General features: G+C 45.9%; 1 protein-coding gene across 2 annotated transcripts in view; it reads right to left on the bottom strand.

The window, feature by feature from the left end:
- Nucleotides 1–17,580, bottom strand: part of ARHGEF25 (Rho guanine nucleotide exchange factor 25) — a 1,011,938-nt gene that overhangs the window by 847,536 nt on the left and 146,822 nt on the right. For both annotated transcript variants that reach the window (XM_069653604.1, XM_069653606.1), the window contains exon 2: nt 11,454–11,739. In XM_069653604.1, the coding sequence (XP_069509705.1) occupies nt 11,454–11,739 (286 nt within the window). The remainder of the gene's footprint in view (nt 1–11,453; nt 11,740–17,580) is intronic.

Raw genomic sequence — 17,580 nt, 5'->3', positions numbered from 1 at the left:
CTGGTCTCCATGGACCTCCCCCCTCTGAACCTGCACTAGCCCTTCTGGGCCCCTCCCCCTGCACTTGCCTGGCTGGGCCTGCACCTTTGTAGCCCTTCCAGTCCCTTTCCTCGCACTTAGCTTGTTGACCTTCCTTCCCCTGCACTCTCTGCTTTCACTGGCTCTGTCCACCTGGCCTCCCCTGGCACCCCCCTCTCCCCTGCTCTTCTCTTACTGCACTTGCACGTTCCGAATGCCACATCGGCTTAGTAGGATAATTTATGTTTTTCCTCCCTGCTCCCTCAACCTCTTGTCTTGTTGCGCCTTGAAACACGTTGTATATCGGCGCATTATAAATACCCAATAAATAAATAAATAAATAAACGCATGCAGATTTCTCAAACATTTTTCCCATTTGCAAGTATTTCTAGTAAATGAAAATCCCCACCCTGCTAATGTGAAGTGCAGACATATCGGCATGCACAATACCCTCAAGCTACATCCTCAGATATCGCCCATTTTTCTCATTGGAAATACTTCTTTTGGAGTGCCTTTCCATCAAGAAAACTCTTTCCAAAGAATGGGAGCCAATTGGCTATAGATTTGCTGATAAGTAGTGCCACTCACTGATGTCTGGAGCCCATGAGCAGTAATGAAGGAAACAGCGAGACCCTCCTTGCGTTTGGCAGCCAGAGCTGAGCAAGAGGCCTACTGAAGTGGCCTCAAAAAGTGTCCTCCTGCCCTGAACCCAATACTTGACGTGGACCCAACCAAACTGGGCACAATAGTCCAGAGGTGGACTCAGAAGTGAATGCATCCAGACGTGGCCTGCAGAAGTATGCGTAATGCTACAAGTGTGGTCTTCAGATCTCGATACAATAGTTCACATTGAGCCCACAGAACTTGATACAATACCCAAGGTGTGGCCAGCAGAACTGGCCACAATGCTCCTGACAAGGCCACGCAAACGTGGGCTTAATGCTATGGATGACGCTTCCGATGTACCAACCAGAATTGGCCACAATGTTCTAGGAGACACCTCCAAAAATAGACACCATACTCTGGATGCAGACGGTGGCCTGGAAGGGAGCTGGATGCAGACAGTGGTCTGGAACTGAGCTGGATGCAGACGGTGGTCTGGAATGGAGCTGGATGCAGACGGTGGTCTAGAACTGAGCTGGATGCAGATGGTGGTCTCGAATGGAGCTGGATGGAGACGGTGGTCTGGAACTGAGATGGATGCAGGTGGTGGTCTGCAACTGAGCTGGATGCAGACGGTGGTCTGGAACGGAGCTGGATGCAGAGAGTGATCTGCAACTGAGCTGGATGCAGATGGTGGTCTGGAACTGAGTTGGATGCAGACGGTGGTCTGGAACTGAGTTGGATGCAGACGGTGGTCTGGAACGGAGCTGGATGCAGACGGTGGTCTGGAACTGAGTTCGATGCAGACGGTGGTCTGGAACGGAGCTGGATGCAGACGGTGGTCTGGAACGGAGCTGGATGCAGATGGTGGTCTGGAACGGAGCTGGATGCAGACGGTGGTCTGGAACGGAGTTGGATGCAGACGGTGGTCTGGAACTGAGCTGGATCAAGATGGTGGTCTGGAACGGAGCTGGATGCAGACGGTGGTCTGGAACGGAGCTGGATGCAGACGGTGGTCTGGAACTGAGTTGGATGCAGATGGTGGTCTGGAACTGAGCAGGATGCAGATGGTGGTCTGGAACTGAACTGGCTAAATCTATCAGGCTCTCCTGAACGTCATCGTGTCTCCTTGACTAGTCAGCAATCGCCCTACTGCTGCCATTGACTAGCCACCTCAAAGAAATCAAGGCACTTCATCTCACCGGGAAAAGATTGAAAAAACGAGAGCTTTTCCCCCACAGCCAGCTTTACCAGCTATATTAAGCTGTGACCCTCATTTGCAATGGTGCCCCAAAATGGACATTCTAAATTTGACCGGGTTTATTCTTGCTTCCCAGCTGATTCCGCTCTGCGTCCCCTGTCTTTAACTGTACATTGCTCAACCTCTGGCACAAAAAAGTCTCCAATTCAGACGCAGCCAGGACAAAATGTCTTGCTTGCTCGGAAAATAAGAGGCCATATGCCAAGTCTCTTGGATCCGCGTGGCGAGGCAGCACCGTCCCACCCGCCAAGCTACGCAAGCTTGAAAACACTCCTTCCAAACACGCTCCATGAGCGTTCAGCAAAGTGCGGTTTAATTAGGCAACAAGGCGCTTCTGGGCAGGTCGTCCCGGATGGTAATGGCCCGCCACTCGTGTTAATAGGTCCGAGTGCACTTCCGGTTCATAACAGCAAGGGAGGGCGGGGTTTATTGCTTCGCTGCTGAGCCACGGTAGGCTGTTCTCAACCATTCTGCATTTATTTTTTGAGCACCATACATGTTTGAATGTCACATTTGTAACTTTTTTTCTTTATTTGACATAATTTGGTATTCACACACTACAGATATAATTGTCTCTAGGCACAATACCAAAACAGACGGATTGGAAAAACAGATCGAGCCAGTAAGGCAAATTGGAAAGATTCGGATGTCTAACAACACAAGTGCAGTGCGCCCATAATTCAGTAGAAAATAAAAGTGTCAAAGCGCCCTTGCTCTAGCGGAAATGTATAAATGAAACGAATAAAGTGATATCGTTTTCTGGGCCCGTCGCAAGGCCTATTGGTATGGTCCGCCTGCCTAAATTCTGCTCTTTTCAAAGGGCTTGGTTTAGACGATCTACATTCAGCCTCTTAGTTTGGCGCCAGACAAATCAGCGCAAACCCAAAAAGTCAGAATCAATAAGAAATTGAATTCCCGCTCTACCGTAAAGACACATCTGAAACGTCAGATGGAAGTTTAAACCACTGGCTAATCTATCCACATCGACCTATCGACGTACGTCCAGAGCCTGCGCGTTACAGGCTTTCAGACGCAGGCCCACACGACCCAAGGGTCATTGTGTCGGGTTCAAGGTGATCGACGAGGGAATATTTACTGTCAATTTGATATACAGAATTTTTTGCTAGAGTGTATTTGTTGTGCAATAAGAATTCTAGCAAATCTACAAAGGAAGGCAGAGATATGATATGATACAGCATTTGTAACGCGCCTATACACAAGTGTTCCAAGGCGCGACGAGGCAAGGAAGGGGGAACCGAGGGAGGACAGAGACAACGATCTTACTAGGCCAGGTGAAATTGAGATTGTGCAACTGCAGGGGAGGGGGAAGGGGAAAAGTGCCAGGGGAAAGGGGAGGGGGCAGTGCTGTACATGGCATCAAAACAATAACAAGAAGTGCAGCCAGCAGGTGGCAGGTGCAAGGGTAAGTGCAGACAGCAGGTGTCCAAAAGTGCAGGTAGGGGGACTGTCCGGTTACAGATACAGACCCAAGTGCAAGGGTTGTCGGGAGGCAGTGCGGGTGTGCAACTGGGCGGTAGGGACCTGGGCCCGAAATCAGAGGGTAGCCATGTGACCAGTGCAGTATCAGACAGGAAATCGGCAGGGGAGAGGAAGAGAGAAGGCAGAAGCAAAGAGGAAGGTCTTGAGGTGCTTCCAAACAAGAGGTGAGGTTTCAGAGAGGCAGGGAGCAGGTTCCAGAGGGAGAACCCCAGCCTAAGAAAGAGATCTCCCACCAACTCGTTGCTTGGAGAAGCGAGAAGCGACTAACCCTGAGGGAGTTTGGTGCCACAAGAAGAACACATGGATAATATATATATATATATATGTCATGTATAGTGCGCCTGTACACAAATGTTTCTAGGCACGACAAGACAAAGAGGGGGAAACAGAAAGAGGACAAAACAACAAACTTACTAGGCCTTATATCATTCAGAGAGCGCTAGTGCGGGGAAGAGGGAGGGGAGAAGTGCTAGGTGGGGGTGGGGGCAGGGAGAAGTGCAGATAACCCAATAAGTGCTGCCAGAGTGTGGCTTATAAGTGCAGTGAGAAGGGACTGTAGGGTTGCAGATACAGACCCTTAATTGCTCGGGGGTGTGGGGTGGTGGCAGAGCAAGGACAACTGGACATGCAGGAGCCTGGGCCCGAGTTCAGTTGGTGGCCAGTTGACCAGTACGCAGAGCAGTCAGTGACATCAGCAGGGGAGAAGAAGAGAGAAAGCGGAAGCGAAAAGGAAGGTCATGAGTTGCTTGCGGAACCAGGGGTGGTTCTGCTCAAGTTTGAGAGAGGCAGGGAGGCTGTTCCTGAGGGGGGCCCTAGCCAAGGAAAGAGATCTACCCCCTACTCTCGGCTTGGAGAAGCGTCTGACCCTCAGAGAGTTGGAGGTGGATAAGCAGAGAGCTCGAGAAGGAATATGTTTAGGAAGAGAAAGTTGGAGGTAGTGTGACCCAGGCCCCAGAAAGCCTTGTGGACAATGCAAAGGGTCTTGAACTTGATCCTTGCAGCCAAGGGAAGCAAGTGAAGAGATTTCAAAGCTGGAAAGATATGATCCCTGGGCTTGAGGCCAAGGTCAAGTCTTGCAGTCTTGTTCTGGATAAGTTGGAAGGGTCTAAGAATAGAGACAGGCAGATTTAGAGAGAGGCTGTTGCAGTAGTGCAGCCTAGAGAGGACCGCAGCACTGGAGACAGTGAGCTTCTGGGGGAAAGTGAGAAAAGTGAGAAAAGGCAGAATATCCCTGAGGAGGTGCAGCTGAAAGTGTGACTTCTTAGACATGTCAAAGATGTGAGGAGGGAAGGAGAGGGTGGAGTCGAAGATGACCCCGAGGTTCTTAGCCTCACAGGAAGGAGCAGGAAGAGGGCCCAGGGCGGGCAGCCAGAGAGAGAGGGTAAAGGAGGGAGCTGTGGGGTGCATTTAAAGGTCCCAAACAGAAGTCCCTTTCACATGAATAGCAAGAGTTTAAACACTGAAACAAAAATGGCCTGGCTTTGTTGTTGTTTTTCATGTAAAATTAAAGAGCCATGTGGAAAGGGGCCTACCTGTAATTACCAATGGACAAGCAGCATTTTCATTTACAAAAGAAAGAGGAAGAAAAGATCTCTGTCACATGGAAAACAGGATTTTTACACATTGAAAATAAAAACGGCCTGCACAGGTGTGTGCAAATAAAAACGGTTTCAAAAAGTAAAAGTGAAAGAAAATTCAGGAAAACAAAACATGATGTGCAGGCTCACCAAATGCAATGTATATTATGTTTCACCCGCAAACCTCCAGTGACGTTTGAAGAGCCACTACAGGCAAACCCCTTTTCTGGCTTTGAAAAACAAAAACTTTGCAAGGAAATCTCCCACTCCCAGCCTGGATGTCACTAATCTCATCTAATGACCAATTGCAATAAAATGTCCCGCTAAAGGTGTCAAAATGCAGTGTTCTCCAGACCTGCTGGTTCTGAAAGCATTGACCTTTCAAGAAAAGTTAACCCTTGGCTGGAGCAGGACTAATATGTGTGAAATGGGGGCACCGACTTCAAAGAGCAAGCTTCCTACACAAAGGAGACTGATAAAGGTACAGGCTGACCCAGTGAAAACAAGTGGCCAGAAGGCAGAAAAGGCCCATTTGTCCCACATGAAGTTTCACAATGAATTTAAAAGGACTATTATAATTTAGCCATTTTTCTCAGCCATCATAAAACGGATGGATTTCATCTACGTACCATTTTTCATGTAAATTCCAGACGATTTTGGGGATATAAAATTCATCCACATGTGAATCATGGACTACAATGGCTATGTAAGATGTGTTTCTGGCTGATCTGAACAGGTTCTAAATGTGAGCAGTGATGAGTGGGTAGAAAATGAAATTAGGGATATGCTTAATAACTTAACATATTCATTGCTGTTGTGCTTTTTATGGAAATTGCAAAAATGCACCACATGGCCATACTACATTGTACGGATTTGATGGTGGGATTATCTAATTCACCATGAGTAGCTGAATCAGAAAATAGGTTTAGTATGGCAGTTGCTAGTAGAATTATGAAGTTGTGATACATAACTAGTTTTTGCCAAAAAGTTGAAAGGAGAACAAAGGGCGATTACAAATGGGAATTGCCATATGATTCTCCAGACCCCTAAACCAATCCTGACTTGAAGGCTGGGTTTGGGAGAAGAGAGAAGGGTAACTGTCCAATCCTAGTGGCAGGGATTATGGCAGGGTACTTCCCCAAGATTGTAAAATAGGTTGTTTAATCACTGCTATATAAGGGCGACTGCACTAGGACAGGGGACACACACAAAAGAACAGACAGAAAGAGGAGACAGACAGGAACAGCCAGACAAAGTCAGACCATCAGGTTGGCTAAAACATACCATCTGACAGCTGTAAGGAGACACCAGGAGAGATTGCTGAGAGTGCATCTGAGTGGAGCTGTCCATTCCTAGGAAGGCCTCAAAGCTGACTGGGTCCTATGGTGGAGAGTGGGAGGTCATCTTTAAGAGTGGAGTAACCAGACCCCTGCCCAATCTTTCCAGAGGGTCCTGAGATGCAGCTGGCTTTCCTGAACCTTAAACAGAGGCCTGCTATGTAAGTAGAACTGAGCTCTGGGAAACCAAAAGGTCAGGGAGTCTGCTTACCTTGAATCCCTCCCTTTGTAGTGTGGAGGTGGGGTGGGGGCAAAACTGTGTAGATCCTTAGCCAATTTAACCAAAAATATGCATTTAATTAATTCCCCATTTGGCAGAACACTACAGGGGAATTGTGTTAAAATTCTAAATTAGCAAAGCTCACTTCCCAGTGTGTGCTGATAACTATAGCCTATACATTAATTGGGTAATCCTTGTTGTCCAGCTGACCCCCACTTCTTTAAGGAAGAGGGGTGTCTTTGTTTTTAAATCAGTCCAACCTTTGTATCCAGCTTCCCCAACACAGGCCTTTCAGTAAGGGGGGAGGGGGGTCTCTGAAATTCAAAATTCCCGAAATCATTCCAATTGATCTGTCTGACTTCCCAACATAGACCAAAGCAAGGGGGGTCTGAAAAACATAATCACCAATCTTGAAATCCTATTGCCAGTCTTTTAAGCCAGCAGGAAAATCACATGATAAGTGCCTTTATTATTGATCCGTGTAATTATTTTGTGAATTGAAATGTGCAGAAAGTAAGAATTGTGATTGTGTTCTTTTTTATTCAATTTTGTGATTTATTCATGCTGAGAGAAATGTATTGTTTTATGCCACAGAAAAAGTGGTTTGTAACATTTTCGTGCTAATTTATATTCCTTTTAATTTAAATAAATAACAATATATTTCCCATTCACCAGCGTGGTTCTGGGCTCATTGTTAGCTTAGGGGAGAGGGATGAAAGGGGCATGATATGTGTCCGAGATAGGGCTAAAAAAAGAATCTGTCAAACAGTTTTTGTGTAACCACATGAGTCGGGAGGGAAGGAACTCCCTGTGTTGAGGGTGGCTTCTCAATAAACCGTTACACAACAGGTGTCCAGATAAGGAGGATCTCAGTATAACTGGCATTAAGGCAGGGATCATTGGTGGCACATCATTCCTGAATTGTGGCCAGATAGTCTGGTATGAGAGAAGGAACGTAGGTGGCTGAGGGGAGCCTGAAAGAGAGCTGAGTGTCATCCGCATAACACTGAAACTTAGAGCAGAATGTAGCAATGCAGTGGGCAAGAGATGCCCGGTAGTGGTTGAAGAGCCAGGGAGAAAAGTTAGACCCCTGGGAAACACCACAAGTAGAAAGAGAGATAGAAGGGAGGAAAGACTCCAGTTGGTCAGGGGAGGGCCGGTCAGTGAGAAAGGAGGTCGACCAGGCCAGAGCCTGTCCAGTGATCCCCTGGTCGTCGCAGAGGCGAATGAGCAGGATGGCATGGTTGACCGTGTCAAAAGCTTAGGATACATCATGGAGAATGAGGACAGAAGGAAGATTTAAATCAAGATTGGAGAGCAGGTCTTCACAGGTGTTCAGGGTGTGTAGGGTGTGAATACATGTACTAAAAGCCAGCAGAAAGGGCCTTTGAGGTGGCAGGGTTCAGTATTATAAGCTTCGTAAGATATTCCAGAACCATTAATAAGACAGAAGGGTCCTCAGTATGAGTTTGACAGTGTGGTAAAACAAAGTGGTAGTAATGGAATTATTGCCACTTTGACCAGTTCTGTCACTCCATCGCCAGGGTTTTTTCACAGAATGTTTTGCTGCCAATTTTTGGCCGAAAAACTCATCCACATTTTATTTTCTAACTTGGTGGGGTGCTCCCAATCTCCCCTTCCCAGTTTTTTACTACCTATTCCCCACACCCCCTTACCCCTTATGTCCCTTTAACCCTCAAGCCCCGTATTTTCCGATGGGTTTTTTCGGCCAAATATCATCAGCTAAAACTCAGCTGAAAAAAAAAACTGCCGATGAATGAACGTCGTACCCTTTGACCAAAATGACAAGTTCTGTGTTTCTCAACTGAAATTCCTTTCGGCAGCCTGTTTTTGTGTGGATGAAGTTCCTCCACAAAAATGGTATCCCGGATGCGATATAGCCGTACCACATGCAGTGATATTACGTGTCCCCCTGGAATAATATGGGACCCTAAAATAGGGAATAACTGAAGAGTCCCTATGGCTCTTAATCATGCCGATCCTTCCTGCTAGCATATTTGATGCACGCGGGCACCACCAAACTTTTAATGAGGCCCAAAGGCTCACTTTCACACCTTTCTCTCTACCAACTCCATCGGATGACTCAAAAGAAACACTTTTAACAACCCATATTAAAAAACACATGGCGGGTAACACGTCTCAATATTTTAATGATTTTATGGGGATCATGAAATAATCATAAAGCATTCTGATGGCGGCATGTGCATTGCTATCATGGCGCCAGAATGCCTCCTGGCCATGGCGGGCCATGTCTTACTGTAGGGGGCCTACACTTTGCAACCGGACCACACGAGGCATATTTGGTTTGACCTGAAATGAACGGAACCACTAAATGTCAAGAAAGACCGTCTTTGCATATAGTAAAGAATAACAATGTGTCTTATTTGGGGTTGCATGTGATAATGTCCTCGCAAAAATGTCGCCATGCAAAAAATGTGCTGAAAAAAATTGCTGTTTTTTGTAGGGACATTATTACATGAAAGGTGCGGGGGACAGCCCGGCAACCCCAAAACCTTTTTTTTCAAGGGGAGCAGGTGCCACCCCCGCAACCCCGCTCCCCTGTCCCTATATATATGGTCACATTTATATAATGTCGCCAACAAACTTTTCCCGGCGACATTATGTACGGCGACCATATATTATTACCTGATACCTTATTTGGTTAGTGCAGACTCATAGACTGATGGCAACTGCTCTACACAGTGTGCTTTGTACTGCACTATTTAAGTCATGTGTTTAGTATTGGCTAACACACAGGCTCACTGTAAACCCTGCACTATTTGCCACTCAAGCCGTCTGTAGACTGTGCATCATTTCGACAATGTGTTGAATGTCGGCAGTCGGGCAGAATGCAAACAGTGCACAATGGGTGCATCGTGTTTCGTGTAGAAACTGACTGTGCACCCTGCACTCTTTCCAGAACGCCTTGAACGTGGGCAGACACACGCAGAGAATGTAAACACTGCACTGTTTGTATCATGCGGCTAGCTCCGGCAGGCAAACTGTATGCTATACACTGTTCTGGTGTACATGGGGCTCGTTACAAGTATAGCAAAGCAAGACAAAATTGGTGGTAAGGGAATTACCGCCACTTTTCCCACACCGTCATACTACAAGTGGGGCGGAGGATTTACCTCCAGCATCATGTTGGAGGTAAATCCTCCCACTGTCTGCCGAAAAATGGGCAAAATTGGAAGGATTAACAGGGCACTAATTCCTCCAGCGATAATTGCACTAATAAAGCCCCATAGAGTACAATGGACTCTGAAAACATGGGGATTAACACTGCCACTGCCCCTTGTAATCTGGCAGAATTGGTCCAAGTGGCGGTAACAGTAATTCAGTTGGGCAGTATTCAAGCAGAATACCGCCCAACTCGTAATGAGGCCCATTGTCCACTGACACAGACCGACTGTAAACACTGAAATACTTGTAATGAGCTCATTTTAGGCAAACACGCACACATTCTGTAAACACTAAAATATTTACATTGCTCGCTTAGTATGGGCAGTCATCTGACGTGAATACCCTTCTTATAACAACTCTATTAAAGCACTGAACAGATCTTGCATCCTTCTAGCCAGACATAAAAGAGCAGACATTTTCCAGGAGGTGGACAATCTGTCCGAAGAAACAACTCTCTGTCCTGCAGCCTGACCCCACTGCCTAAAGCAGGGTTATCCCCAGTGATTCACAGGCCTTTGGGGGTTTCACTGCTTTCTCACCCAGCAATCCTTATGAACTAGACTGTCTAGCCACATGGCAGTCAGGAATGCACATCTCTTAACTCTCGAGATGTTGGGGGGGGGTGTCACCCGCCCTGTAATCAGTTTAATCACACACTAAACCCCTAATGCCCTGATAAACTTCTATTAGGCTTTACCCACCAGAAAGAACATCCACTGTTATCACTGCCCTGGGTACAGAAAATGTTGAGAGCTATGGGAGTGGGAATCCAGGAATTAGGCTATGTCACCCAGGTACAGAATTAGCGGATTGCCCCAAAATGTGGTACTGCTATGGTGGGGGTCTATAATATACAAACAAGAGATCCAAAATTTGTAATACAATAAGTTAATAGACTATGGTCAAATTTTCATACTTAATGATCTTGGTATCAAAGATATCCAAAAATTCGTCCTTGAAAAACCAAAAGATAATCTAAGAAAATAGAAGAAGATAGAGCTAATGTTATAAACAATTTCAGTTATTTATTGAAAAAGGACACGTTGTGTTTCATTTATTGTTCAATCTTTGTGTTCCAATTTTTTATATGCACTTTTTCACCAAAATTGAATAACAACTAAATTCACGTCCTTTCTTCAATAAATAACTGAAATTATTTATAACAATAACTCTAACTTCTTCTATTTTCTTAGATTATCTTTTGGTTTTTCAAAGAAGAATTTTTGGATATCTTTGATACCAAGATCATTAAGTATGAAAATTAGACCATAGTCTATTAACTCATTGTATTGCAGCTTTTGGATCTCTTGTTTGTATATGTCACCCAGGGCATCGTCGCCTGAACTGTGACGTACAATTCGAGAGTTGACCACTGTTTCTGTCTCTCATGGCCCTCAGTGATTCGGGAAAGCAGGCTTCAGTCATGCGCCATCATAAATCTTCCTGAAATGGCAGGTCTGCTTGCCACATTTCTCTACTGAGGAATCCCAAGTGATCAGGTTACTCAGCAAATCAAATCCCATTCTGATTGGTTCATCAGAGCCTCCAACGAAGAACTGACATCCATGGGAACTTTCCTCAAATGCGTGAACACCTTAAATTGTATATTCCCTGAAGGAGGAGAGTTTCTTCCACCTTTGTGTGCTGCCGCATTACTTCATTTTGGTACATCAAAAATCAACCTACAACTACCCTCCAACTTCCAAGCGATAAAATAGGTGCCTTCTTACCATCGTCTGAAGAGCGGAAGAGACCTTCTCCCAGCAGGCAGCTACGGAAGTCAGAGAGTCTCCGGGTCCTTCCGGCTGGGGGACTGACCGCCTCAGAAAGTGAGGAGCCTTGGGAGGAGCGTCTGGTGAGATGGGCCTGAGGAGTATGCAAGACCTCCTCCGCCTCCTCCTCCTCTACCTCCTCCTCTTTGTCGTGGCTGCTTCCCTCTTCTAGAGTCTCCTCGGTGCTGGTGTCCTCCTGGGGCCCAACCTCTTCCTCGCCCCCTTCTGTGCAAGGCTCCGATAACTGCAGTAAAGGGGAAACACAAGATAAGGCTACATTATTAAAATGTGGATGCCATCCTATGGTTTAGTTTGGTTTCGTTTATTTAATATACGTATAGCTATCAAGCATGTATATACAACAATTAAAAACAAATACATACACATATACACAATCCAACTGATTAACATTTATTTAGATTTGACCAAGATTCCACATGTAGCTGCAATTATACTAAACATTTTATAATATCAGCAATTCTCAAATAAAATGTCACTATTAAATAAATAAGATTAGGATCATCTCCTTTCATAAAATGTAGCCATATTTCAGATTCAATACACATATCAATCTGGTTACCATAAGATTTTAAGTACTATGCTTTTATACTTCGCCTAATCACTACCAGAGTAGTTTTAAAGCACCGGTCCTTGTCCAATGTGTATTGTGCCGGGAAAACCAAGCAGTCGAGAAAGGAGGGAAAGCGGGAAATGCTCTGTGCTGGCGTGGGTGCATGTTAGTTCACTTTCTATGGACTTTCTTCTAGAGAGAAGCAACACAGAAAAGTATGGGTTGAGTTCATATTTGCAATGGCCTTCCAAGGCAGTTTTGGAGTATTATAAGTCAGAGGTCAAGTAATGATGGATGATAGAAGAGCGTGCTTGGGCAAACCCAGCAGATATGCAGACTGAATATCTGCAGGGTGTGTTTGTGGTACCCCAGATGAACTCCCAAACAGTACACCTATGATTGCCAAACCAATTTCAGAAGCTAGCCTAGTCCGAAATTAGGATGCGTCCAAAGTGGCATAGTGTTGGTAACAAAAGGCAGGGGAGTGGTATAGAAGGAACTATTAAAGTAAAAATGATTATGCCTGGCCTCTAGATGTAAAGATACATTCTTTTTTGTAAGTTAGCACAGTGGTCTTATGTAGCGTCCTTCTGCCATTTGTTGTTGGCCTTGATTCGTGGAGCACTGTGAGAAACGAGGGGGATGCTGTTAGTAGAGAAGCAGTTGCAAGGCCTGAGGGGTTGATGAGTGCAGAGCGGAAGTATCCGGGCCCTGTGTGTCGTGCACCTGTGTGGGTTTCTACAGAGAACCCTTGGGTATATGTTATTTGCCGGGAGGAGCACACACTCTGAGAGGCGTGTGATAGGATTAAAGAGTAGAGCTTAGTCATAGCACAGTAATGTTCATAGTTAGCGGCTAGGCTTGTAGTGGCCACTGTGGGGGTACGCGTGCACAGTATACACTGAGGGAGTCGGTTAGTCCAGGCAGGAAGGCAAACTGGGTCTGAGCAGAGGGTGGAAGGACAGCACTGGGCAGCCCCGGGGTGAAAGGATGCAAACGCCTCTTGGTAGGTTGAATTCAGGGGTTTGTCACATGTTTGCAGTGATTGACTGATGCTTTTCGCTTGTATGAATTCTGATCCAAGTGAGCCCATTTTCCAATGATGTCTTGCGTGTGGTGAACTTGAGGTGGGTAGGTGTATAATTGAACGAGCAATGTGAGCGCCCAGCGTAGGGAAGAAAACTGGAGAGGAACTTTAACAACAAGCTTCTTGGCCTGCGCTGGACTGTCTACAACACCCTCAACAAACCACCCCACATTCCCCACTTATGATGCGCATCAAACTGAGCTCTCACCTTCATACAACTAGGCCTTCATGGAGTGACTTTGAGTATCCGGTTCTGACACGGGGCCTTCCATCAGGCCCAAGACCGTTATCCCTCTCCCTCTCTATGATAGAGACAGGCCCTACAGTAGCCCAGAGGCCCATGGCAGGCCTCCTGCAGCAGGTATATATGGACTTTGCTAGTATACCGCGCGGCACCGATTGCTACTCTAGATTTCTATTTTCTTGCCCCTATGACATACTTGCTACGCAGTTGCGATACCACCAGAATCATGTGAGATGGTCTGGGAGTTATACCCTCATTGCTGAGCATTGTATCCTTCATAAACAAGATGCAAAGATGCATCCGTGCGCCAAACAACTACCAACCTTCTTCCAAAGGCTCAGCTCCATACAGATGACTGTATTCCCTTTCTGGAAAGGTTGGGCCTTCTCTCTGCAGGGAGTTGATAACGTAGACAGTCAGCAAAGTACAAAAAAATCCCCACCGAGAATAACAGTTATGTCTACATGGGCTTGCTCCCTTCCTCCATGAAAGTTGACAGACAGATTGGCTGGGTTTCCCAGGTGCCCACAATGTAAGTCAAGCCCACCAGCTTAGACCTGACATAGTCGGCCAAGTGCAACCTTGGCCCAAAGACATGGGCTCCTTAGATGGCTGAGGCTACTGTCTACTCAATGTACAAAGGGATGTAATTGGAAGGGTGGAAAATAGAGGATTGATAGAGGAAAAAGCAGTGTGTGTGTGTGTGTGTGTGTGCACGCGCCTGCAGTGACACCCACTGCCCACACTGTCAAATATTATAATGCCTAACACCCGGTGTGAGCCAAAACTAATGCGATAGAGTGGAGGAGAGCAGAGAATGGCACCCACGGATGAAAACACAGCCGTGGAGCTGTGTGTCACATTCCCACACTCTACGCACACAGGCATTGAGAGCTGACATTAGAGCAGGGCATGAAGAGCATTGGTTATTCGAGCTTTGAGCCTGCCAGGCTCTTGTTGGCTTTATCTATTAAAAAAGCAGGTTTATCTGCCCACACTAAAGATGGCCTCTGCCTTCACTTAAGGTCGTCACATACTTCAGTGATGGCAGAGGGTACTTCTAGTGTTGGCATAGCCGCCTGTTAGAAAGATTTAAACGGAGTAGTTTGGGAAGCGGCCATTGTTTTTTCATTAATGTTCTCAGCTGCCTTCTCACACGTTAGAGCAGACAGACATCGCATGCATTCCCCCATAGCCTTCTGCTCATTCCTAGCCCCCGGACCAAGGCCCCAGTACACGATGTCCAGGCCTCAACTCATCCCCAGCCGTTACAGGCGCTGTCTTCTCATCCCCTGCGCCCTGCCCCCTGTTTTGTACAAGTACTCAGCCAGTGCTTTAAGTGGAATAAGAATTTTTGGGGTTGGGGCCTAAAAATCCCACTCCCTCGAATCCCAAAGCCTTAAAAAATAAGTGGGGCCTACGTAACTAGAAGTGGCATAACAGCTCTTCGAGTTTTCATATGCAATGAAAGGGAGTACATCCTACTTTAATATCTATATTAAATATAATAAATGTGCTTAAAAATGTTGACCAAAATAAATATATTCATATATAAAATAGAACTTCAAATCAAAATAGGTCACTGCGCCATGCAATTCCATAGATACTTTGGAAGAAATCAGTGATTCTTATGTACTAATTAACTTTATTGTAATGACAATTCTTTAACATAATGTGTTGCAATAATCAAATCTGTTTGAAAACAACGTAATTCAAATTGTCTTTAACTGGTGTTGTAATTATAAACATGAATGATAGCAATATCTACTGGCGAAGAGCAGTATTGTCCCATAGCTTTGTATTTACAGTAAGGAAAAGATCTGGTTGCGAAAGTCAGTTCGGAGAGCCCTACAGAATCCCGGCTCCAGGGCAATATTTGGAGACTGCCATGGATGAGCCCTGGCTAGTCCCGGCACACTTAAAACCCTGTACTCAGCCATCCTCTTACTGCTGCACCGACATCACCTCCATCATTCACAAGCTGCCTCCCCAGACTCTGCTGCTGGATTCCCAATCCCTTGCTACTCCTGGACCCCGCCACTACCAGTATATCGGCACGGCCACTTGGCCCTGAACCACTACAGAGCTTTCAAGTTTCCCATTGCCGTGTGTAGGAAGGACATCCATGAACAGTGCTGTTTTTGGTTTGAATTCTGGGACTTGGAGTTTTCCGAAATTTCTCATTGGAATTTAAAAAGTCTCATAGTCAAATTGTTTTAAAAAAAAACAGGACTGGATGGCCTCCTCACTCAAGGCCACGGGAAACTTGACCTCGCTGCTAGTAGGTGTAAAAGCTTCAGCGATGGCTATGCAATTGAAGCAGGCCTCACTTAAGTGACTCCGCCCATACAATGCCAAGGGAACCATGTTTTCACTTTCTCAATACGAGGCATGAAATAAATGGATGACTCGCAGGGACGATGGTCCCCACCATAAGGTGATATTGTGCAGGATTGTGCTTCTGCAAAGACGGGAGGCGTGTAGCAGATCAGCTGCATGGCGACTGATAGTGCATGCTATGCACACTGGCAGTAAAATCATTCACCCATTACTGCTCACGTGAAGTATGTGTAAAATGCGCGTTGACTTGGGTGCGGAGGTTGTGCTCATGCATTCTTTTTCGAAGTAAGTTGTTAATTAAATAGCTCAGAATAAGTGATCCTAAAATTAACAAACCGCGCTGAGTTAGTTGAATGAGCCTATGGCTTGGGTAGTCTAATTTCCTTTTTTAAACAAGCATTGGCGATGCCAACAGTTTGGGCTTTTGCGTAGGCATTTGCCAGGCACTGCCCTATGGTATTAACTGGCTATTGATGGTACCAGGGCAAAATGGTGGCAGTACTTGGGCATTTAATAGCAGTGCCTGGCAAATACCTAACACTTATACACAAGCCAAATCTGTTGGCTATGTCAATGCTTGTTTTTAACAGGCCTTCAGCGAAGGACAAATGCAGTGCTTATAAATCCAGTGGCTGCTGTCAGACCTTGTAATGTAATTTCTATTACACCAGTAGTACGTTTAAAACTCCAATTGAGTCATTAACTCTCAGAAGACTACTTTGAGAAAACACAGGCAGGCACTTGGAGTGCAAAATTTTATGGCAAGGCTTGATTAAAGCGAGCTCAAAGAGTTCCCATGTGGAGGTGTTTTGGTCTGGGAGGGGTAGGAGCTGGGTGGGAATGTCCATAGGGATTAGCATGGCCATGGGCAGTCAATGGGTGGGGAAATATAACCAAACAACACCCACAAGCTGTGTGTCTGTCCGCATATGCCATTTCTCCGTGTCTATACTGAAGTGCCACCTAATAGCCCAAACTAAAAATGGAAACTGACGGTATGCCGGCTCATGTATTTGTCTGCCTCACACAGCCAATCATATATTATCGTTTGCTCTGCTCCTACTGACCCACCCACCACACTTTTTATCTTTACAAGACACACTTAGCTCATGCAAATGACAGAATCTGCACTAAAATACTGCATCTTTTGGGGAGTCGGCTCTCTATCTCTCTAGCCTGGATGCAAAGTGTGTTGCTTCTGCAGGTCTAAAGCTTGAGAATGCTGCAGAAACTAAATAGGGGTTTAAGGTAATATTAAAGAGGCATTCATGAACACTAAGGCGTGCAACAACATACTTTTTTATCAGCATAACCGGAAACATGAGGGATAGCATTGCTCACTGGTATCCTGGTCCAAATCAAATACTTCATGGTCTTTTTTGCTGATTCAGAGCCAGTGTTGATTCCTCATAGTTTCCTCATAGTTTTGGCTCATAGGTGGTGTTTTAGCGCCCTCTTACGTGAACCAAAACCTAACGGTATGGCTTGTGGAGAGGGATTGATAGCATTCACAGGTGGATAGATATCAGGGGTGCTTTGGGAATGCTCTAACTCTTAATGCTTATGCCGTCAGCTTGTACTTCACGCATGCAGCCTTGCTAAGGTCCTTTCCTCTGGCGAACCTTCTTTAGTGAAATTATCCCAGCAACAGTGCTGGCATGAGGCGGGAAGTTGCATTATGGGCTGGAGGAGAGAGCAGCAATGCTGCACCGCTCGTTTGCTCAGGATGTACTGGAGAAGAGCACAGCATTGCTGCTCTGTCCACCGGCCCCGCAAGATGCCTTCTCACTCACATGGCATCAGCCAAAACTCCTGCCTTTTCCAACGCTTATTTACCTTGGCA

The sequence above is a fragment of the Ambystoma mexicanum genome, chromosome 3q (assembly GCF_040938575.1).
Source record: "Ambystoma mexicanum isolate Mex_15411 chromosome 3q, UKY_AmexF1_1, whole genome shotgun sequence".
NCBI lineage: Eukaryota > Metazoa > Chordata > Amphibia > Caudata > Ambystomatidae > Ambystoma > Ambystoma mexicanum.
The sequence above is the reverse complement of the archived record's forward strand: the minus strand, read 5'-3'. Positions and strand labels throughout refer to the sequence as shown.